The sequence below is a fragment of the Aotus nancymaae genome, unplaced genomic scaffold (assembly GCF_030222135.1).
Source record: "Aotus nancymaae isolate 86718 unplaced genomic scaffold, 86718_ANA_hifiasm-v0.15.2.pri h1tg000006l, whole genome shotgun sequence".
Taxonomy (NCBI): Eukaryota; Metazoa; Chordata; class Mammalia; order Primates; family Aotidae; genus Aotus; species Aotus nancymaae.
The window spans coordinates 14,794,354-14,819,838 of NW_026988417.1; the positions used below are offsets into that span (position 1 = coordinate 14,794,354).

Below are 25,485 nucleotides of genomic sequence, written 5' to 3' on the forward strand. Positions count from 1 at the left end.
TGATTTTTCACTTGTTTGATGTTTTGACATTCTCTGTCTCCAAGTTAAGTTAAAAGTATGGTTTCCATATAGATTCCCTTTTTCCTTCTTATTGTTTTGTGTACTTGGGGAGGAAATATTAAGAGCCAGGTAGCTAGACTGCCATCATTGTTTTCAGCTATTGAAAGTCTCCACAGGATTTTAAGAGATGTTGCTCATAAACAGATACCAACTTTAAATTTTTAAAAGAAGGGACAGAAAAAGAAAAAGTAGAGGAAGAAGGAGAAGACGTTTGGAAAATATTCAACAAAATCAATATATGTCAGCTAACATTTCTGATTATAGCCTCTTTGCTTTGAATTTTTAAGTGTATCATTTAATTTCATCCTCAGAAAGTGCTTAGAGGTAAACTCTATTACTATAACCATCTTATAAGTGAGGAAACTGAGGATCAGAAGGTTAAATAAGCTCTTTCAAGTTCCTCAGGCAGTGTAAGGTGAAGCTGGGATTTAAGCCCAGGCAGTCTGAACAGGGTGTGTAGACTGTGCACTTGGTGCCTTTTCCCTTGGGTTAGTGCCAGGTGGAAGGTTAAACTGCTACATAAAGTATAAGCCCAATTCTTTACATGAGTGGCGAAAGGTAAGTACCCTTAAAGGAGGCCAGATTTGTTGGGATTTTGATTGTTTTGCTTACCACTTCTCTTCTGATCCAGCCATCTCTGATATTGACATCTTCCAGGTATGTAGAATAGTGCAAAAACAATTTTTTAAAATGAACTTGTTAAATACAACAGGTTATATAGTTCTATGCTTTCATTTTTTAAAAAAAGGAAAAGATAAAGTTGTAATGTTAAGTTTGATGAGTTTGGTATTAATTATTTTTCTAAAAATCTTAGCGTGATTTTTTCTTGTAATTTTTTTAACATTATGCAGGATGAGGAAGAACTCCTTAATGGTGATGATGCCGAGGACTTCCTATTGGGCTTAGATCACATGGCTGATGATTTTGTAGCAGTCAGACCTGCAGATTATGAAAGCATCCACGATCGGCTGCAGATGGAAAGAGAAATGCTCTTCATACCGAGTAGGCAGACAGGTACTTGCTTTTTTTATTTTCTTGTTCAGCTTAGACATTGTCATTTACCTTGTAATGAAATATGGTTAGTGTATAAGGATGCCTCATCTCCAGAACTGATTCCTGTTTCTAATCTGATTTAACAATCAAGACAAACAATTCAAAAGTGGGTAAAGCATATGAACAGACACTTTTCAAAAGAAGACATACATGAGGCCAACAAACATGAAAAAATGCTCATCATCACTGGTCATTAGAAAAATGCAAATCAAAACAACATTGAGATACCATCTCACGCCAGTTAAAATGGCGATCTTTAAAAAATCTGGAGACAACAGATGCTGGAGAGGATGTGGAGAAATAGGAACACTTTTACACTGTTGGTGGGAGTGTAAATTAGTTCAACCATTGTGGAAGACAGTGTGGCGATTCTTCAAGGATCTAGAAATAGAAATTCTATTTGACCCAGCAATTCCATTACTGGGTATATACTCAAAGGATTATAAATTGTTCTATTATAAAGATACATGCACATGTATGTTCACTGCGGCACTGCTTACAATAACAGAGACCTGGAACCAACCCAAATGCCCATCGATGATAGACTAGACAGGGAAAATGTGGCACATATACATCATGGAATACTACACAGCCATAAGAAAGGATGAGTTCATGTCCTTTGTAGGGGCATGGATGAATCTGGAAACCATCATTCTCAGCAAACTGACACAAGAACACAAAATCAAACACCGCATGTTCTCACTCATAGGAGGGTGTTGAACAATGAGAACACATGGACACAGGGAGGGGAGCATCACACACTGGGATCTGTTGGGTGGGGCTAGGGGAGGGATAGCGGGGGGTGGGGAGGTTGGGGAGGGATAACATGGGGAGAAATGCCAGAGATAGGTGACAGGGGGATGGAGGCAGCAAACCATATTGCCATGTATGTACCTATGCAACAATCCTGCATGATCTGCACATGTACCCCAGAACCTAAAGTACAATAAAAACACACACACACACACGCACACACACACACGCACACACACAGAACATGGAAAAAAATATCCATTCAGCAAACACTTATTGACAGACTAATGGAAGATACCCCAGAGTACTGTGGGAACCCTTCATCAAATCAGTGATCAGTTACAGGGCTGAGAGTTTATGAGAACAGCCTTTCATCTTAACTTTATCCCCACCCTTCCCTAAGTTACCATCCCCTGTGTGTTTTCTTACTACTCTATGACGTGATCTTATATAGACCTTTGCACCTGTTGCTGTCTATCACTTCCGCTACGATCTAAGCTCCAAGGCAGCAGGGGCCTGGCCTGGATTCCTGAGGTCTCATCTGTGCCTGGCACAAGGAGGCTCTCAGTAAAGATGTGTTCTATGAATGAATAAAGCAGTGAATGAATAAATGAGGCAATGATCACGTTCACTCAAATAAACTTGTTACTTTACAAGGCACATCCTCATACTTTACCTCATTTAATTCTCCCAGAAGCCCAGTTAAGTAGATTATTATCTCTTCTGTACAGGAGGAAAGAGTAGAAAGAAGTGCCTGGCCCAATTCACCCAGCTGAAGAGTAACAGAGCTAAAACTTGTCCCTTGTCCTTTGATTTGAATATTACCTTCTTCTCAGTAGGCCGCGATGATGAGTTACATATTAAATTCTTTAGGCATTTTCTTTAAATACCCGATTCTACAACATGTTGCTACAAGAGAACACATTCATCTTTTCCTTGGTTCTGGTTTTATAAATTAGTTTGGAAAATTTGCATTTTCTAAGAACATAAATGAAATCTCTGGTGCTTAATTCACCAAACTGCAGATTGAGGTAGTTAGATTGGCCCTAATATTTATTTTATGTATTTATAAACTATCTAGTACCTACATATAAAAAGCTTCCTGAGAATGTACAGCCCAGATTTCTGGAAGATGAAGGCCTTTACACCGGGGTAAGACCAGAGGTGTCACGCACCAATCAGAACATCATGGAGAACAGATTGCTGGTGCAGGACCCTGTAAGTGTGTACATTTTGCTCCCAAGTGTGGCCAGGGCACACTAGACATAGCTTTTAATTTCCTAACAGGGCAGTCATTGCATCCAGTGTACTCATTTCCTCTTGAGGTTATCCACAGAAAGTGGTTCATTTTTTTTTAACTTTCTCTCTCAGTACATTTATTGATCCTCAAATAGCATAACTTCTAAACTACTCAAAACCCATCTTTGCTAGCTGGATCTGCTAAGCCAGATGCTGGCAACCTTTTCCTGCTTGACAGAATTTTTTCCTGCTAAGCCAGATGCTGGCAACCTTTTCCTACTTGACAGAATTTTTTAATTATCCCTAGGTAGAATAGTCTCAATTTTGAATTTTTATCCTTAAATGTTTAGTAAATAGAAAATAAATTTTTCTTAAGCATTCATATTTAAGCTTTTTTAGCTTTTATTTTGTTTTGTTTTTTCGAGACAGAGTCTTGCTCTGTTGGCCATGCTGGAGTGCAACGGTGTGTTCTCAGCTCACTGCAACCTCCACCTCCCAGGTTCAAGAGATTCTCTTGCCTCAGCCTCCTAAGTAGCTACAACTACAGGCCCTCACCACCATGCCCAGCTAATTTTTGTATTTTTAGTAGAGATGGGATTTCACCATGTTGGCCAGGCTGGTCTCAAACTCCTGACCTCATGATCCACCTGCCTCAGCCCCCCAAAGTGCTGGGATTACAGGTGTGAGCCACCTCACCCAGCCCTAAGCTCTTTAAAATACTTTTTAGCAGCCAGGGTGTATATTTTAAATTAGTTGTGAGAGGTGTTAGTGAAGACTTGCTTTCTAATGGAAAAAGACTTTTACAGTTCTGTTAGGGGAGGAGTTACATGAAATATATATGCTGACACAGAATTTTCAAGAAATGTTGTTTGCCCATTTTCTGTTCAATTAGAAGAAAACATAGTGATTCCCTCTGCTTCATCCACAGGAAAGAAGATGGTTTGGAGATGATGGCAGGATCCTAGCTCTGCCAAACCCCATCAAGCCATTTCCTTCAAGGCTACCAGTCGAAACACAGGAGCTGAGCATTAAGGCAGAGCTTGAAACAATGTACAAAAAGGTAGACACTCCCCCTCTCCTTTTTTAGTACATGAAATTGAAAGTGCTTTGCTTTTTGAATAGCTTGGGGTGCTATGTTTATAACATTCTACTTTAATTTTTTTTTTAATAATTCACTATCTTATACATAAAGAACAAACATCAGGCATATTATGTAAGAGTAAGTCTAGGGCCGGGTGCAGTGGCTCACGCCTGTAATCCCAGCACTTTGGGAGGCCGAGGCGGGTGGATCATGAGGTCAAGAGATCGAGACCATCCTGGTCAGCATGGTGAAACCCCGTCTCTACTAAAAATACAAAAAATTAGCTGGGCGTGGTGGCACACGCCTGTAATCACAGCTACTCAGGAGGCTGAGGCAGGAGAATTGCCTGAGCCCAGGAGGCAGAGGTTGTGGTGAGCCGAGATCACGCCATTGCACTCCAGCCTGGGTAACAAGAGCGAAACTCCGTCTCAAAAAAAAAAAAAAAAAAAAAAGAGTAAGTCTAATTATGCTTAGTGAATCCCTTCTTAAACAAGGAGTGAGTTTCATAGCTAGGAATGACTGAGTCTGTATCTTTTTTGTTGTTGTTTCACAAATCCAGGTTAGTTACCTTTATTGTTCTTCTTTTGCCCTCTCTTTTCTTTTGTCATCTCACATTTGCTACAGGACCACTTCCCATTTGTTGTCTCTTTATTATCTAACTGGAGATTTTCTGTCCTTGCAAATCCTTTATATCGTATTTTTCTAAGTCTGGTAACAAACTGCCTGATCCCAGCCTTGCTCTACCATTCACTGGGTGAACTTGGCCATCAGTCTCTCATGCCTTAGTGTCCTTATCTGTAAAGGAGGAACCATAGCAGTGTCTGCCTCCTAGGCTTGCTGTGCAGATTGAATGAGATAATGCACATAAATGCCTAAAACAGAGCTTAGTAACTGCTGGTTATCATTACAGTTGCCTGCCCTCATATTTAATTACATTGCTCTTGCTTTCCTAGGTGTATTAGTCTGTTATCACACTGCTGATAAAAACATACCCAAGACTGGGTAATTTTGAAAGAGGTTTGATTGACTTACAGTTCCACATGGCTGGGGAGGCCTCACAATCATGTCAGAAGGCAAAGAGGAGCAAGTCACATCTTACATGGATGGCGGCAGGCAAAGAGAGAGCTTGTGCAGGGAAACTTCCATTTTTAAAACCATCAGATCTTGTGAAACTCATTCACTATCATGAGAACAGCACAGGAAAGATCTGCTCCATAATTCAATCATCTCCCACCCAGTTCCTCCCATGAAACCTGGGAACTGTGGAAGATACAATTCAGGATGAGATTTGAGTAGGAACACAGACAGCCAAACCATATCATTTCACCCCGGCCCCTCCCAAATCTGTCCTCACATTTCAAAACCAATCATTGCCTTCCCAACAGTCCTCCAAAGTCTTAACTCATTTCAGCATCAACTCAAAAGTCCACAATCCAACGTCTCATCTGAGACAAGGCAAGTCCCTTCCACCTATGAGTTTGTAAAATCAAAAGCAAGTTAGTTACTTCCTAGATACAATAGAGGTACAGGTATTGGGTAAACCTGTCTCGCATCTGGGTCACGCTGATATAAGAGGTGGTTTTCCATGGTCTTGGGCAGTTTTGCCCCTGTAGCTTTCCAGAGTACAGCCTCCCTCCCAGCTGCTTTCATGAGCTGATGTTTAGTGTCTGCAGCTTTTCCAGGTACACAGTGTGAGCTGTCAGTTGATTTACCATTATGGGGTGTGGAGGATGGTGGCCCTCTTCTCATAGCTCCATTAGGCAGTGTCCCAGTAGGAACTCTGTGTGGGGGCTCTGACTCCACATTTCTCTTTCGCACTGCTCTAGCAGAGGTTCTCCATGAGAGCCCCACCCCTGCAGCAAACTTCTGCCTGGGCATCCTGGCACTTCCATATATCCTTTGACATCTAGACAGAGATCCTCAAACCTCAGTTCTTGACTTCTGTGCACCCACAGGCTCAGCACTATGTGGAAGGTGCCAAGGCTCGGGCTTGTACCCTCTAAAGCCATGGCCCAAGTTGTACCTTGGCTCCTTTTAGTCACGGGTGGAGCAACTGGGACACAGGGAACCAATTCTCTAGACTGCTCACAGCATGGGGACCAAGGCCTAGCCCAAGAAACCATTTTATCCTCCTAGGCCTATGGGCCTGTGGTAGGAGGGGATGCTGTGAAGACCTCTGGCATGCTCTAGAGACATTTTCTCCATTCTCTTAGTGATTAATATTTGGCTCCATGTTACTTATGAAAATTTCTGCAACCAGTTTGAATTTCTCCTCAGAAAATGGGATTTTTTCTATCACATTGTCAGGCTGCAAATTTTCTAAACTTTATATTCTGCTTCTCTTATAAAACTGAATGCCTTTAATAGCACTCAAGTCACATCTTGAATGCTTTGCTGCTTAGAAATTTCTTCTGCCAAATACTCTAAATCATCTCTCTCAAGTTCAAATTTCCCCAAATCACTAGGGCGGAGGCAAAATACCGCCAGTCTCTTTGCTACAACATAGCAAGAGTCATCTTTGCTCCAGTTCCCAACAAGTTCTAATCTCCATCTGAGATCACCTCAGCCTGGATTTCATTGTCCATATCATTATCAGCATTTTGGTCAAAGCCATTTAGCAAGTATCTAGGGAGTTCCAAACTTTCTCACATTTTCCTGTCTTCTTCTAAGCCCTCCAAACTTTTCTAACCTCTTCCTGTTACCCAGTTCCAAAGCTGCTTCCAGATTTTTGAGTATCTTTTCAGCAGTACCCCACTCATGGTACCAATTTACTGCATTAGTCTGTTTTCATGTTGCTGATAAAGATATACCCAAGCCTGGGCAATTTACAAAAGAAAGAGGTTTAATGGACTTACAGTTCCACATGGCTGGGGAGGCCTCACAATCATGGTGAAAGACAAGGAGGAACAAGTCACATCTTGCATGGATGGCAGCAGGCAAAGAGAGAGCTTGTGCAGGGAAACTCCCATTTTTAAAACCATCAGATCTCATGAGACTCATTCACTATTGCAAGAACAGCACAGGAAAGACCTACCCCCATAATTCAATCACATCCCACCAGGTTCTTCCCATGACATGGGAATTGTGGAAGTTACAATTCAAGATGAGATTTGGGTGAGGACATAGCCAAACCATATCACTGGCACTGCCTCATTCAGAAACCCATGTAATTTTAAATTTGTAATATTCCTCACCGATCATGTAAATGGGGTGGGTATAACAATCATCATTTTGTCTATAAAGCTGAATGATGAGCAGAGAAAACACAGGCCCAGGCAGGGACTCTGAGTACAGTCCCGCTGTCCTATTAACTAGTTTGCAGCTTTGGGCAAGTTCCTTTAACTCTCTAGATAGTTTTCCTTAATTGAAAAATAGGAATAATAATAATTTTCTCTGCCTCATAGGGTCATGATGAGTACTGAGATGATATATGAGTACAACCTTTTTAAAAATCATAAAGTTCTATAAAATATTGTTATAACAGACAAGTATCAGTGGATGGCTACTTTGTATAGAAGTATGATCCTGGAAGTAGATTTACAAAACAAAGGTAAAGATAAGTTCCAGTCCATAAGGAATTTATCATCTATTTAGTTACATGACAAAAATATATAATTAGTGATCAAAACAATATTAACTTACACATTTATTGAATAATCCATCAGTCCATATCATCATCCACCCATTCATTCCATTAATCATGGATATGATGAACACTGAATTGTGGGTTAGAGTTAGAAAATAGAAGAGTAATTAATACAGAGGGTAGGGCATGAGGGAGCCAATGGATCCCATCTGTCTCCTTCTGAAATTCTAAACTAACTTGGAAATACACAGGAGTCAGAGAGGGATCCAGATATCCTTCACACTAAGGGTAAAAACAGATGGCAGAATGCCACTTGAACCCAAGACCAGATGGCTTCCTGTTGCATTTCTCATGAATTATGTTCCCCATCTAGACACAAGCTGAGCAGCTCTGGCATATTTACCAGGTGGAATGCCAAGGAGACTATACAGGCCAGTAAGCAGCCTCTCCTTACATACAGCTAAGTCAGGACAGCCAGGGGCCACTGCTTAGCTTTGCACAGCAGGTAACCTGGACTAAGGATCCTGGGCTCCAGCAGACTCTCCAGTCATATATGTCCTTCCTTTTCTCTTGGAAAGCAGCCAATGGGGCTGGAAGGGTGGGTAGAGAAGGACAGAGGACTCCCTTCCAATACTTTTGAGAAGTGAAATTTTCCTATCATATGAGCAGAAATAGAGGAAAGTCAAGAAAGAAGAGTCCTACTGAAAGGGGCTCATCATAAAGCATCACAGAGCAAAGGAAGTTAGAGAAGGAAGAAGTCCAAAGGGGCTGACATCTTCCAAGGGCATTAATTGGAGAGCTATTCTCTGAACACACCAAAACATGAAGAATGTCTTAGACTGCATAAGAAAGAAGCAAAGAGGGTTAAGTTAAATGGAGGAGATAATAAATCTATCTCTTTATTATTCCGTAACAGGTCACTTACTAAGTTTGTTGCTGAGTTGTATACCTCAGTCTTTTTTAAAAATGTAATTATGTGAGGCCGAGGCGGGTGGATCACGAGGTCAAGAGATCGAGACCATCCTGGTTGACATGGTGAAACCCCGTCTCTACTAATACAAAAAATTAGCTGGGCACGGTGGCGCGTGCCTGTAATCCCAGCTACTCAGGAGGCTGAGGCAGGAGAATTGCCTGAACCCAGGAGGCGGAGGTTGCGGTGAGCCGAGATCGCGCCATTGCACTCCAGCCTGGGTATCAAGAGCGAAACTCCGTCTCAAAAAAAAAAAAAAAAAAAAAATGTAATTATGTAACCTTCCAATTATTCAAACCACAGTGCTTTTCTTCCAGAATTAACATTTTTACCATTGTATTTATTTACTTCAACTTTTTCCTTCATTTATTCAGTCTGTCTCTTGCCAAAAATAGATTTTCCATTGTTCCATGCAATAGGTTTGCCTTTAAGAAAAAAAAATTTTAATGCTACAGCCTCTATTTTCAGTCTTATTTCCAAATAGACCTTCAAAAACTAGGAGTTTTTGACATGATGCAAGAGCAGAGAAATAGGTCAGCAGGCAAAGATTGTTTTGCTCATGTATCATTAATCCATTTTCTTTCTCCCTCTCTGGCTATGCTGAAAGTGACTTAGGGACCAGAACTGGGTTATATTCTTCTTCTTAATTTGCACTTAGCAGTCTGCCTATCACATAGAAATACCTCAATGAAACTGCAAATCGAATGTCATTAAAATGACTTTGCTGCATGTATTAAAAGAAATTCCTTTTTTTCCTATGCCTCTCTCTGACTCAGCTGTCTCTCCTGCAAAATACTGGCTTTCCTTAGGGTCTGGTTTTGTCCTGGCATCCACATAATGGAAAACCAAGTCAGAGTGCCAAATCAAAAGTAGTCAATTACAGCTAGGAGCAGTGGTTCACACCTGTAATCCCAAAGCTCTGGGAGGCTAACACGGGAGGATTGCTTGAAGCCACGAATTTGAGAACAGCCTGGACAACATACTGAGACCTCCTGCCTCTATGAAAAATAAAAAGGTAGCCAAATGTGGTGGCACATGCCTGTGGTCCCAGCTGCTCAGGAGGCTGAAACGGGAGGATCACTTCAGCTCAGGAGTGCAAGGCCATAGTGAGCTATGATCACACTAATGCACTCCAGCTTAGTAGACAGAGTGAGACCTTGTCTCTAAAAAAATACATACATACACACATACAAGGAAAAATGTTAAGAGAAAAAAAAAGTTGGCATTTCCCTGGGCCCATAACAGAGCCTTGATGAATTTACGCCTTAGAGCACTCAGGTCTGATGCTAACTTCACCCCGCAGGATTGACCAACATGGATCACTCAAGCCCAGTTGTTCTTTGGTTAGGAATATTACACTGTCAACTCAAATGATGGATTGTGTGGCCTCCCATTAGAGAATTTAAGAGTTTTATTTGGAAGGGAGTTGGTATTCAGCCCTGCTTTTTTGAACATTTTTTTTAATTACAGAGAGGGGAAAAAGTAGTTTTTAAAAGTGAAATATTCTGTTCCTAATATGGCCTCAATATTAGGATGTTCTTACATTGATATGAGACCATTAAAGATAGAAAAATGCAAAAAGAATTAGCTGTCATGACAAGAAAACTGTTAAACCTCAAATAAGAAAGAATACAATTTAATACATCTTAAGAAGTAACTAATCCAAAAGTAAAAAATTAAAATGCTAGATAGGACCTTGCAGGTAAAACATAAACAATATAAAATGCAGTTTGCCTTCTCATGATAGCAAAGTAGGGTTAAAGTTGTTGAAAGGCAAGCCATGCATGCTGGCTCACGCCTGTAATCCCAACAGTTTGGGAAGCCGAGGTGGGCAGATCACCTGAGGTCAGGAGTTCAAGACCAGCTTGGCCAACATGGTAAAACCCTGTCTCTACTAAAAATATAAAAATTAGCTGGGTATGGTGTAATCTCAGCTAATTGGAAGGCTGAGGCAGGAGAGTTGCTTGAAACCGGGAGGCAGACATTGCAGTGAGCAGAGAACGTGACATTGCACTCCAGCCTGGGCAACAACAGCAAAACTCTGTCTTTAAAAAAAAAAGTTGTTGAAAAGGAATACAAGCATCCCTCTTCCCTCCCTCCTTCCTTCCTTCCCTCCCTCCCTCCTTCCTTCCTTCCTTCCTTCCTTTTTGTTACTTCCATCCTTAACTGAAAACCTAATATATTCTTACTTGTGCTAAATTCTGGGAATACAGAGGGAGCAACCTTATCTTGGCCATAGAGAGACTTCCTGCCTTGGCTGGAAAGACAGACGTGGAAGCAGGTGTTAAAGACCCTGCAATGTGTAGGAGCCTCCCCTTTTCAGAACTGCATACCCATTAGAGGAATGCGTCATGATTCCAAGCTCCTGCAGAGGTACCACTAGATCAAGTTGTCACTTTTCCATCATTATTCTTACCAGTTTGTCACCAAAGCATCGTTAATCTGCTGCGTTCTAAGCACTGCACCACCCAGGACTCTTTCAGTTGCATATGATAGAAACCCATCACAAACTAGCTTAACCAAAGAGGGAACTTAGTGGTTCACAGAACTGTAAAGGATCTGGGAATATATCATAAAATGAAGGAGGACCTCTAGGAAACAAGGCCTCAGGGGCCAGGACCAGGGCTTTGATGCCAGCAGGCCTCTCTTCCACCTCTGTTTTCTCTGGTTATTCTTGAATACTGGTGGGCCTCATTCTCTGCAATTGCAGACAGGACAGAATTCTCTACATATTAGGAGATGTGTCCCTTGATAGACTAAGCTTAACAACTCCAGAAGGAAAGAATCATATTTTTCCCCACAGTTCACATTATCAATACCAAAAAATAAACTCTAGTCAGTTGCAAGTGGATCATTATCCATTAACCTCATGTTCAGGAAACATGGTATGTTTCCAGAAGATGGGAAATGAGAAAGATTCCCAGGGAAGACCATAATAATAATTCTAGAATCTACTACAGGCTCTGGGGTGGACCCAGGATTTATTGCTATTATTTTCTCAGGGCAAATGTAGAATCTTATATTTTAAACTTACCAAAACTTATCAATGATTATTACTTTTCTGTACAATTTTTTTTTTTTTTTGAGATAGAGTCTCGCTCGGTTGCCCAGGCTGGAGTGCAGTAGTGAGAACTCGGCTCACTACAACTTCTGCCTCCTGGGTTCAAGCAGTTCTCTACCTCAGCCTACTGAGTATCTGGGAAAACAGGCACCCACTACCACACCTGGCTAATTTTTGTATTTTTAGTAGAGATGGGGTTTCACTATCTTGGACACGATGGTCTTGAACTCCTGACCTCATGATCTACCCACCTCGGCTTCCCAAAGTGCTGGGATTACAAGTGTGAGCCACCGTGCCCAGCCTTCTGTACAATTTTTGATTTTTTTTCTTTTTTGGTATGCATCTCTGCACATGCATACCAAAAAAGAAATGGTTGTTCTCTGAGAACTTCCACAGGTAATACATACTCATTTTCTTAGTATTTTGGTTTTCAGTTTTCAATTGAAGACTAAAATATTAAATCAATTTTAAAGTTAAAATATAAATATTATCCCTTCTTGGGAGTAACTGTTGCTACTGTGTTTATGATAGCTGTCAATATATAAGAAGGGAAAACAGATGCAACAAAAAGACAAGGAACTAGGTGTCTTCCTCCCCAGTAGGAGGAGAGTTGGAGTCTTTTGATCGGTTTAGCCCGATCACTACCAGGTGTCCTGAAACACTTTTATACTTGGTTGAGCTGAGCCTAAGGCAGAGACCACTAGCAGGTTTTGGAACTTAAGCTAATGCAGATTTGTGGAAGGAGGTGCAAAGTACAGGTGACCTACATTACATTACAAATAAATAAAACCGCTCTACCCATGTTATTTACTCATACCAAGAAGAGGGCAAGATGGAACCTGAGAGCCACACCTGAGTGATCTCATAACTCTGGAATCCCACAGGTAAGAGTTAAGGCAAGGCAAGAATGAGCAGCTGCAAGGCAATTAGAGAGGAATGTTCCATTATGTCTGTGGATTGAAGTCTAGTTTTACGTGTATTTGTCAGGTGGAAATTTTTAATTAATCCAGGTAATCTGGGTTATAAAACACAGAGTGGTCACATGGAGATTAAAAACTTCTAATACTAATGTGGTTTATAATTGAATACTTTTACCTGAATGAAAGAGAAAATAAATGGCCCTCCATTGTTGCAGTCTGAAGTGTAGGGATATTAATGACCAGATCTGATCTCTGAAAGGCCACCCAGGGCTTTCATAACATGCAAAAGATTAGTGGAAGCTGATCCAAGTCCCAGTGGTTTTTCCTCCTATAAATCCAAGTGAGGATTCTTGAAGGAAATGATTGCTACTGTGTTCATAATAGTTCCTAATAGATAAGAAAGGAAACAGATAAAACAAAGAGACAAGGAATTAGAGGTCTTTCTCTCTGAAAGTATGGGAGTTGTGGTCTATGAAGAGTCTGGCCAGTGGCTGCAAGAAGTCCTGGAAGCTTTTTATACTTAGTTGGGCTAAGCAAAAAGCAGAGACCACCAGCAATTATTGGAATGTGGGCTAATGCAGATTTGGGAAACACAGCATATTCCAGAAGGTACTGCAATATCGTTAATTCATCCTGATTCAAGCCTAGAATATTTGTACATACATCCCAGTTTTACAAGGGCATTTTAAAAATAAAACAATCTGTTCAAATCTTATAATCACAGGACTCTAATGCTGGAATCCCGTCTTCCGGGCTGGGTTTCCCTACTTCCCTCTGCACATCCCAGACTTCATGCTTTTAGATCCTAGGGCTGTCTTCCCTTCTAAGTTGATTGCTGCTTGAAGACAGGCTCTACCACATTGCAGACATCCATTAATCTTTGTTGAGTAAACGAGATGATGCATGTGAAATGCTTGATATGATACCTAGTGATCTACAAAATGCTAAGTTAATATTTTTCCTTAGCCTCCTATTTCTATATATGAAAAAATAGAGGCACGGAGATGTATAGTGACTCGCCCAAGGTCTCAGAGCAAGTTCAAGATAGAGCCAGGCCTAGAATCCAAGTCTTCTAGCCCAGATCTAGCATCTTTACATAATACCGTGTAAAAGAATTAAACGAAGACTTTGCTGAACATGTTACCCACAAGTTAGGAAGGATAAAAGCTTCCATTCTGATTAGAGTTTTTACAATTTTCTTTTAAGCTCATGATTTGTACATAATTTATTTTGCCACATTATCATACACTGTTATTTTCTAGATAAAATAAATAGTTCATCTCTGCAAAAAAGAAGGATCAAGTGATGTCTCAATCACTATATCCTTACTGTAGTCAGTCTTTATAATGAGAACAAATAAAGACACAAAACCAAAGATGTCTCCTCTCCACCTTTGAGCTCCCCACCCACAGTAACTGTAGTAATCAAAGTAAATATCGTGAAGATTTTATGGAAGAAAAGCAAAGAGGTGTATCTGATACATTATATACCAAACAATCCAAGAACTTCCTATTGGAGACTTCTCTACACACTTGGCTTAGCTGCACAGCCCCAACTCTTATTTTGCAAACCAACATCCCTCCTCCCCAGGAAGACTGAATGCCAGCATGATGCTCAGTTAGGTAAATGTCTCTTGCTGCTGCCTACAAATGAAACTTTCTCCACGTTTTAAAATTTAAATATATGGGAGTATGTCTGTGATCCAAATAATGATTGGTTTGAGCTAGAATATGCTCTTCCCATTAAAAGAATTTCAAGGTCACCAGCTACAAAACCCAAGATTCCAAGAAACAAGATAGTCTGCATGAAAAAGTAGAATTACAATGTGGGTGAGTAATAAAACCTAAAAGACTAAGGAAAGCTAGATTGAAATGGTTTCTAACTCCCAGTCTTTCGTTTTGCTGTTCAAATATTCAAAAAAGAGCTGGACTTTAAAACCTGGAAATAGGTAATCAAACATTGTTCACCTGACTTGTCCAGGATAGGAAGTATTTTGCATCTAACTGTTTTCTCATTGTGAATTACATCATCATTATCTAGTAAGTGCTTTAACTGTGTTATGTCTACACTCTGCTCTCCTTGGCAGGCAGTGAAATATGTTCACAGTAGTCAGCATGTGATCAGATCCGGAGACCCTCCTGGAAATTTCCAACTGGACATTGATATTTCAGGGTTACTCTTCACTCATCATCCCTGTTTTAGCCGAGAGCACGTTTTGGCAGCCAAGCTGGCCCAGTTATATGACCAGTACCTTGCAAGACACCAGAGAAACAAGGCAAAATTTCTTACTGAAAAGGTATATGTGATTTCTTCCATGATGACTGTTGTTGGAGTTGGTTCTTGCAATGAGCCCAAACAATGAAAATTTTTAACAACAAAGTGTTCATCCCCCTCTTTCAATGCTTCCTCTGTCTAGGATGTGTGATACGTTATCCAGCTGTAGACAAAAGAAAAGATAGGGTTTGTATACATGTAATGTGTACAAATTTATTGGCAAACACTTGCCCTAAACAGAAGAATTTCCATAAACAGTACAGTACCCACCAGAAGTGGGTGTTAAGTGGAAAATATGTGGCTATTATTTGCTTATGTGATTTAGAACCTGAGACCATTGGTGGCTTCAGAATTTCTGTCCTTAGAAACATTCTCATCCTTATATTTATTATCCCAAAGTGTGGCACCTAAACACAAGTCAGTCCCAACTGATGCCAGAGGGAAAGGCTATGCATTTGGATTTATTCTCAGTGTGACACTATCCCATGGGATTTTTGTGGGCAATTTTGACTAGAGGCAATTTTAGTCTCGTGCCCTGACTTTAAAACCTTACTGCTCAAAGAAGAGATGACTTCACAATATCTCCTTTTACAAGTCTGTAATTTTATAGTTTCTTTATATCACAAGAATACCATTGTAGATCCAGGACCCAGACAAACCTGCCATTAGCTTTGGAAGAAAACTTGGTTCTAAGATACACACATAAAAATAATATTTGTCATTGATTATCTGGGCCATGGAACAAGGATGGACATACACTACTCTTTACTAGTCCAGTTTCTTCAAGAACAGATGAAACAGTCCTCCATCATAATTCATGTATGTGAAAGTCTGGAGACAGCTGGATGCTTGAACATCCATTCACAGACTGCTGGCACCATTTTGCCCAGGAGAAGTGGGTGGGTCCAGTTGCACAGCAGTAGGGAATAGAGTTTGTAATTCAAAACTTGTATCCATATCTTTTTAAGCTCCAAGCTCTAAGAAATGCTGTTCAGACTGGACTTGATCCAGAGAAACCTCATCAGTCTCTTGATACCATCCAAAAAACCATCAATGACTATAAATCTGAAATTCGGTAAGTAAAGTTTGTTAAATATAACTACTTTTTCACCCCTGTTAGATGTGTACTTGTTAATTTTTCCAGATACTTTTTTCTGAATACAATGAATACATGTGAAATTATGCCAAATAAACAATGAAATACATATATCATATTAACATAGTATTTGAAGTCCAATAATGTGAATGAGGATATAGGGAAATGGTCACTCTCATCCTCTGCAGGTGTAAGGGAAAATTGCTACAGCTACCACTTTAGAGAGCAGCTTGGCCCTAGCTCATAAAGTGTTGAAGAGGGTCATCAGTTTAGACCCAGCAATTCTGATTCAGTTACAAGATATACTTTAAGGAGCTGTATGTGCATATGTACATGGAAACATGCAAAGATATACACAGCATCACTCAAAAGTAAGAGACACTGGGCATGGTGGCTCATGCCTGTAATCCCAGCACTTTGGGAGGCCAAGGTGAGAGGATAGCTTGAAACCAGGAGTTTGAGACTAGTCTGGACAAAAAAAATTGTTTAATTAGCTGGGTGTACTAGTACATGCATGTAGTCTCAACTACTCAGAAGGCTGAGGAAAGAGAATCAATTGCTTGAGCTCAAGAGTTTGACGCTGCAGTGAGCTATTGCACCACTGCACTCCAGCCTGGGTGACAGAGTGAGACCTTGATTGAAAAAGAAAAAAAAAATTAAGTCACTAGAAATAACCCAGTAGCAGAGCAAACTCATCTTGGTATAGGCTTACAGTGGATTTCTGTACCACAGTTAAAATGACTGAATCAGACCTGCAGGTATCAACATGGATAAGGAATCACATTGTGTATACCATTCTGCAACTTGCTTCTTTATATACCACGCATCTTAAGACATTTTCCTGTCACAGTGCATGTAGATTTATGTCGTTGTTTAAAGGCTGGCATTACGTAGATTTATTATAGTCTGTATAATCCTCAACTGATATGCATTTACATTTCTATTCTATTTTTTATTATTTAAATTCTACTGTAATTACAATTCCTAAATATTATATTTGTGTACCTGTATGAGTACTTCCATAGGAAAAATCCTTAGAATAGGAAATAATAAATCAAGGCATTCCAATGTATACTTTTCTTTTTACAGTCTAGCTATGAGTTGGAAATTCTTCTAGCAAAGTAGAAATTAGTGAAGTTTGTAACCCATGATTGCAGAAGTATGGAGTATATTTTTAAATAAAAATTATTTTTTATATTAAAAGGAAAACACTGCAGTCTCCTTATGAGAATAATTTTTGTTTTGGCATACAATGAGTAAGAAAAAAGTGACAAAAACTATTTTGAAAACAATTGTGATTTTATATGGAATTGTATTTATTAGTCACTATTTGAAAAACAGCAGAACTCTGTGTGAGATCTAGAGACAATGCCCAGTGGAGTAATGGACAGACGCATTACAATAATGCTGTGTCCCTGGAGATGAAAGCCTTCGAGATTTGGCATTTCTGACCCAGTAAAAGAGATTTCCATCCCTTGCAGACTTTTCACTAGGTGGTAAAACAATTTCTAAGCAGATGATCTATTGCTGGATGTTTCAGTACATGGATCCATTTCCTCAAGCCTTTTGGGATCTGATCAGCCATCCCTGAGAACTCCCCACCTCAAGCATCTGTTGAGCCCTCCACCAGTGCAGTTAACACAGGACAGCACCGTAAAGCATTTTCCATCTTATTTTCCACAGCGGAATCATGACCACATTCCTTGTCCTCTGAACTGGAACCAGGATATAGAAGGAAGCAAATATGAATGTTCATACAACATAAGGATATTTTACTTAACCCCTCTGTAGGGTCTCTGCCCTCAAATGTGCTCAGTCTTGAACACATAAAAATTCTATGACCCCAAGTCCTCATCCAGCTATCATTTTATCTCTGTTTCCTTTCACAGCCAAACACCAGGAAAACATTTGCTATTCATACTATCTTTACTCTCTTCCGTTTTCAACCCACCCTATCTCACTCCTGTGCTCACCTTTCCTCTGAAGCAAATCTTGAAACAGCCGCTGGGGACCTCCAACTAGGAAAGTGGAATGGAACCTCTCAGCCTGCTCAGTGCTTGGACGCAGACATCATCCCCACGCATTGCCTGTCAGGACATCCTGCATCTCCATAAACCACCCTCTTCTGGATGTCCTCGTCCCTCTCCAACCATCTGTCATTCTCATCATTCTTTGACCAACGTTCTCCTCTGTCCAACTTACACATGTTCTGAGTCTCGGGTGTTATTGTTTTTTATTTTTAACCCTTTTTTAAATTGCGTCTTCTCCTGAGATGAATTCACTTTTTGTGGCTTTAAACATCATCCAGATGCCAGTGGCTCCCAAACTTTCATTCTGAGTGGGAGTCCACTGCACGGTCCAGACCACATCTACATCAGGTTTCAGAAAACTATTCCTGACTCCCTAATCCAAATTGCCTTTCCCTTCTCCTCCCCATCTCTGGTCACAAATTTTAATTAAATATGATTTTGTAATTTTCTGCTTCTTTAGCTCGTATGCAAATTTTTCTTGCTAAGAGCTCTTTTTAGCATTTCTGGGAAACTATTTTTTTTAGGTACAAAAAAAGAAAGTAGAAAATATATCAGAAAGCCTGTAGGTGTCATGTAACTCAGTAAAATAATTTTACGTTGTAGTTTTTAAAGCTGAGGAGGCACAATAGCAGCTAAAGGCGTAGGAGATTAACAGACCACCTGATGGTGACAGATAATGTTTTTGGCCTCTTACTTAGTATCGGGCAAGATTCTAAGCACATTATGTGGGTTAGCTCATTAACTCCTCCCAACAACCCAGTGCGGTCAACTCTTACCGTACCCATTTTACAGATGTGAGCAGGCAAAAGGAAGTAGCTTACCCAAATCCAGCTAATAAACAGTAGAGCCCAGATTCAAACCTGGGTAGTCTGGTTGTAACAACTGCACCTTAACCACAATGCTTTACTGCTCCTCAAGGAGAATGTTTCTTATTCTAGTTCGTGGCTTTCTTGCTTTTCTGAGGGTTTCAGAGACTCCTAGATCTTGACTAGCTGACCACTATCATTTTCTGCCATATTCCTTCTCTATAGCTACCAGTTGATCTGTTAGAAACCTAGACCCCATTATTTCTCTGAACCACAGAGTCATCACAAGTACATCCTGCAGACTTAGGCTTGCCTTCGGGAAGTCATGAAGTGCTAATTTGTGAAATGCTACATCCTTAGTTTCTCATGATACTTTTTTAGACAAACCTCACACTGATATCATTTACGTATGTGTCCGTCCCCTGAGCTAAACTATAAACTCCCTGAGGACAGAGATATCTTCTGTCTCCCAGACACTTCTAAATCCCCTGGAATGACCCATGGCACTTGTTTAAAAATTTAATAATTGTCTCATTATGCAATAAAATGCATTTGGGATCTAAATTCAGCTATCATTTGTAAAGAGAACTTAAAGTAAGTTATTAAATAAAAATAAAGGTGAAAGCATTTTCAAATGATGCCTCTTCAGATTAAGACAAAAATATTGGTAATCTAATGAATATTGAAAATCTCCAAGGCATGCAATAACAATGCTTCGTCTTCTCAGTGTGGATCTGGTGATTTGTGCTAACACAGAAAGACTTTAAATGTATTTGTTGCTAACTAGGACAGCAGCATATTTTGCTGTGTTCATAATAATTTAGTCCATGAGAACTGCTTTTATTTTCTTAATTTCAAAGGTGGCTATTGAAAGATGCATAGTTTTAATAAGAATTTTTAAAGTACTTTAGTTTAATTAAAGTCAGATCTGCCTAAAGATAATAAAATCAAGTAAACCTCTCAAAACAGTTTGACATCCTATTGTCTTTAAATTTGCATTTGTATTTAGTCTTCTGTACTTGTTTCAAAATGTGGTAGCTAGCAAATTGAATATGCAATCACTGTAGCATTATTAATTTCTTTTGCAAACAAACACAGCTAGCTGAATTTTTTAATATATACTCATGTGTTATTTTATCTTGTAGACAAACAAGAAAATTGCGTGATGCTGAACAAGAAAAAGATCGAACATTGCTTAAGACCATCATAAAAGTTTGGAAAGAGATGAAATCCCTTCGAGAGTTCCAGAGATTTACGAATACTCCCTTGAAGCTTGTTTTGAGAAAGTAGGCTTTTTTGAAAAATTATTTTATTGGGCTATATCATACATTAAGAAAAATGTATAAAACATGGATACAGTTTTAAAAATAATTACAAATAAATATGCATGTAACCACTTCCCAGGTTAAGAAATAAAACATTGTTTACCTGAGCAGCCCTTCCCAAATAGCATCCCCCTCAATCCCTAAAATAACAGCTACCTGGATTTTTTTGATCATTGTTTTCTTGCTTTTATAGTTTTGCCAACTAGGTGCAATCTCTAAGAATATATAGTTTAATATTGCCTGTAATTTTGACTTTTACATACCTGAACATATGTTGTGTGTATTTGTTAGCGGATACATACTTGCTTCTTTTCTTCGGTACTGTGTTTGTGAGATTCATCTACTTGACAGCACATATCTGTACATTTCTTTGCTTTATAATACTTCATTATATGAATATAGGCAAACTTGTTCTGTTAATGGGAATTTGAGTTTATTTCCATTTTTCAACTGTTACAGAAACTACTTCTATAAGCATTTTTGTGCTTGTCTCAGGGTATATGTGCTTAAGATTTCATTTCAACTTTACATGCTGATTCCAAACATATTCCATAAGTTGTGCCCATAGACTGACACAAATAGTAAGAAACTTCGGCAGTTATCTGACATATTGCTTTGGAAACAGCTATATTTCAGCCAAAGATAGCTGCAAATTGTGATTTTTCTTTGGCTGTAATTATAAAATTGAAAAAAAAAGTTTAGTTTTCAGGACAAGTTTCAGACTGTGTGATCTTCGAGAGCAGGGATCCTGTTGTCATTGTATATCCGGTCCCTACCAGAGCACCTGCCACCTAGCATCTGCTCAGTTAATATTGGTTAACAAAAAATAAATTCAATTATGCTATCCCACAGAAATAATGGCTGTCTCCCAGAAATTCCAGAGTTTGTGCTTTCAAATTCTATCTGTTAGGCTGAGCCTCCCACAGAAGCAGTACAGAAATCCTTGCCAGATTATTTTCTCTCTCCCTCCCTCCCATCATCTCTCCTGCTAACTATCCCTCCATCCCTCCCTTTCTTCTTTTTAAGTTTATAGGGTAAACTAAATTTATAGGCATTTTACCCATATGGTCATAACACTCCTTCCCCTGATAAGTAGCTGTCTTCCAAATTCTTTTGAAGTACTGTTTTTTTCACATTCTTGATTCATCTAGCCACCCTTATGATAAAGAATAGTTTTTCCCGCAAGAAAATTATTCAAGTTTATTTGTGCTTTTGAATAGCAATAAGAAAAGCGAATGGTTTTCTGTATATCAGAGATGGAACATAATTTTGAGGCCAAATTCCACCTTCTGTTTATAAATTTGGGGTACCACTGTATATCCAAAGTGATTTATTTGATAGTCATCCTAGAGAGCTAAAAGAGCTTGTACCCTGGAGTACTGTAAACTGCTTAAACCCCAGGCAACATGTGTCCACAAGCAAATATTTGTCAGCTCTATGCGCTTGACTAGGTTTATTTAAAATGGATTAGGAAGCTTTAGGAGCATAGAACTTGGAAGCTTAACTCCCCTGGGGGAAATAGCGCAGTCAGTATGCATCACCATCTCCAAAGTGCTGGGTGGGATGGATGCAGTAACCGCACATTTGCCGCCATCCACCAGGAGAGCCATGCTGTTCATCAACATGTTAAGGGCTCTGAAAAGATGACCAGCAAGGAACCTTTCACACTTATTTAATCCAGTGTTGATATGGCCACAATATCTTTTCTCGGTGGGACATCTCACAGAACTAATGTCCTACAGAACACACTATGGGAAACAATGTTTAAGTTGGCTGATCTCCTGGTAGAATGTAAGCAAAATCGTCAAAGAAAAACCCCAAATCCTCCATCTGAAGTCAAAAAGGTGGTTTCAGGACTCAGTGGCAACAAAATGAAGCAGTTCCTCAGAGAAGTAATAAAATAACTAATGAAATTTCCACCATCGGTGGAGAACTTACAGGCCCTGTGTCAGCACACCACATGGCTGCTTCCTGTTCAGTGGGTAGGGCTCATATTCAGCCCGTCCACTCACCAACTGTGTGTTCTTTGGTAACTTACTTAACTTCTATGTGCCTCTGTCACCTCATGTGTAAGATGTGGATAATAATAGCAACTGCCTCACAGAATTGTGAGTTAATGTGCCACATTTTTAGAAGAGGAGCTGGCACGTGGCAAGTCCAATATAAGTATTTGCTGTTATTATTGCTCTCTTACTTAATTTCCAGAAATAACCAAGGGACTACAATTTTTTTAAGGGAAAAGGGTGACCAGAAAGCAGATGAAGAAGCATATGAAGCAGAAATTCAAGTTGAAATAAGTGAACTGTTGGAAGAGCACACGGAAGAGTACGCACAGAAGATGGAAGAGTACAGAACGTCGTTGCAGCAGTGGAAGGCCTGGAGGAAAGCACAAGTGTGTAAACAAATGCTCAGCCTGGAATAGGGCTAGCCAGGAAGCATCTGGGATGGCAGCCTCCAGCACAGGACAGGGGAAACCAGACCGGCAGACTAGGGTCTCCTGTGGCTCCCCCTGTCTCTTCCCCTGTCCCCTAGCTAAGGGATAAAAGGATGAATGAACTGACTGGTTATGCATTTGCTTAAAAAGCCACCCAGCTAACTGAGAGCAGAGCCAGCTTTGTCCATAGAGAATACTATAGTAGCACTCTGTGACTATTTAAGGAGTAATGTATTAATCACAATGCATGTGTCCAGCACTGTACTATCTTACATGCATTATTCCATTAAATGTAGGGATTGATGCTTCTGAGTTTCCTTTAGAAAATTATGTAACTTTATGCACATGACCCTACAAAACTGAGTTCAAGGGCAACAAATAATAGATCAGGGGTCCCTGCAAAGCTAGTTTTGCTTACACGCCTTATTTTAATATCTCAAGATGTGTCCTTAGCCTTGAAAACCAAAATTAAAGATCACATGAATACCTACCTTTTTTTAAGCTCTTTCTAGGGACTAGGCTGGATGATAAATGCTTTTTAGGCATTTGAACAGTCTCATTTCAACAGTCCTGAGAGAAATTTCCTGGGCTCCATTCTTTAGATGAAAAAAACTCAGGCATAGAGAGGTCAGGTGGCTTAGTGGCCTGCCTGATTACACACATCTGGTTGAAATGGGGCTGGGGTTGGCATCCAGGTCCATCTGGCTCTGAAGACTGTGCTCTTCAATGAAACTTCAAAATTCCTGCTTGATATCATGTTGCCTCTAACCCAACAGAGGGCCAAGAAGAAGAAAAGAAAACAAGCAGCAGAAGAACACTCCTATGATGAGACTGAGGAGCCGCATCCTGAGGAGGACCTTGTGAAACCCATCCCTCCGGAGCCCACTGATCGAGCAGTGATAGAGCAGGAGGTGAGGGAGAGAGCAACCCAGAGCAGGAGGAGGCCTGGGGAGCCCATGCTGGTCCCGGAGCTAAGCCTGGCAGGGAGCATAACACCCAACAACCAGTGCCCCAGGTGAGTGGATGCTCTGACCATAAATGAGGCTGACATCTGACACACATGCTCACGTGGACACAAGCACACACACATGCACACTTACTGACCTACACTAGCATCAGGAGAACCATTAACTTTGAACAAATATTAGGTTGAACCGCATGAAGTTGCTGACATTTGCCCACTTTAGGTGATTTCATATGATTCACCTAGCTCATGCATCCACACTGGCTACTGAGGAGCACACTGGAAAGCTGCCTGTAGCAGAAGCATCCCAGTTGCAAATCTCTGCCTGCTCTTCACAGTGGCTGTCTCTATGTCTTTTGATTTGAGTCCCTTATCTGTAACCTCAATGAGTCCGTCTGTCCACTGGTATAGCATGTCCCAACTTTCTGGCACAGGCACGGATGCCTCCTCTTGCCCCTTGATTTTGACTGCTCCAAGGATCAGTTTCTCTCTTTGCAAACCCCCAAAAAAGTTGTGGGTGTGCCCTATAGCTTGTATTTAAGTGAGGCCATCTGAAGCATACCCTCCAGATTTGATAAAAATACATGTCTAGTCATTCTTACTTGATGCCTAAGAGAAACATCACTTGATTTATATACATTTGTACATATAATACATTCGTAAATATATATTTATAAGTTCATCTTTTTAAAAAAATTATAATGTAATAGAAATATTTTTATGTTTCCTATTTATTCTTTCCATCATTGTATAGCCATGGTTCTCAAAGTATAGCCCTGGAATCAGCAGCATCAGCATCACTGAGGACTTGTTAGAAACATAAACTCAGGCCAAGCATGGTGGTTTATGCCTGTAACCTCAGCACTTGGGGAATCTGAGGTGGGAGGATCGCTTGAGGTCAGGAGTTGGAGACCAGCCTGGGCAACAAAGTGAGATCTCACCTCTATTCAATAAATACATAAAACTCCAAACATTTTTAATATCTTACATTGAAATAAATATGTTTAAGAAAGATTAATAAAAACTAGCCAGACAATTATTTAAAGGCAACCAACTGAACAGAAATTTTAAAAATAATTTAAAAAAAGAAAGAAATGCAAACTTGCAAGTTCTACTTGAGACTTACTGAACCGGAAACTCTGAGGTGGGGCTGAGAAAACTGTTCTCACAAGGTCTCCAAGTGATTCTGATGCTGTTATGGTACATCATAATTAAAGGGAGTCCATTAAATTCATCAATACCACAAAATTCCAGGCTTAATTCTTCAGTAAATAGAAGATCTATTGTGAATACAGGGACTGTTGTACACTGAAATCTTCAATATCCCAACATGAAAAATGAGAATTCAAATAAAGTCAGTCAGCCTCTGAGTTCATTGAAATGTGGGAGTTAATTAAGATGTCATTATAAGACTTCTCACAGTCTTCTTGGTTTCAAACTTCTTAATGTACTAATGATTGATTCATTTTTAAATTATAGCTTTTTATGCATTTTCATGTGTTCTCTCAACTTCACAGATTAAGATGTTATATATAAACTATTCCCCAGCACTAAGTAAGCTATTTTCAAGGCACAAATACCGTAACATATAATTTTAACATGAACGTTCAAAATATGTGATGACAGAGCATGCTTTCTAAAAGGAAAATTTGGGCTTGATTTGGTAATCTTTTATGAGTGGAGTCTAAGTCTTGGGTATTGTGGATACTTCTTGCAAATTTGGTGTGAAATGTCTTTTATTTAAAAAGTGATGAAGTAATTTGAGCTATTTCATGTCTAGGATAAGTCTAAATTATAGAGATGTAAAAAGTTAAAACTACCACCCCTTTTAAT

General features: G+C 39.7%; 1 protein-coding gene across 1 annotated transcript in view; it reads left to right on the forward strand.

The window, feature by feature from the left end:
* The window catches only part of CC2D2A (coiled-coil and C2 domain containing 2A), a 140,311-nt gene that overhangs the window by 49,225 nt on the left and 65,601 nt on the right, over positions 1–25,485 (forward strand). Inside the window, exons 9-16 of the mRNA XM_012472423.3 lie at positions 912–1,074; positions 2,948–3,084; positions 4,034–4,165; positions 14,810–15,019; positions 15,966–16,072; positions 20,075–20,215; positions 22,490–22,646; positions 23,465–23,703. Coding sequence (XP_012327846.2) covers positions 912–1,074; positions 2,948–3,084; positions 4,034–4,165; positions 14,810–15,019; positions 15,966–16,072; positions 20,075–20,215; positions 22,490–22,646; positions 23,465–23,703 — 1,286 coding nt within the window. The remainder of the gene's footprint in view (positions 1–911; positions 1,075–2,947; positions 3,085–4,033; positions 4,166–14,809; positions 15,020–15,965; positions 16,073–20,074; positions 20,216–22,489; positions 22,647–23,464; positions 23,704–25,485) is intronic.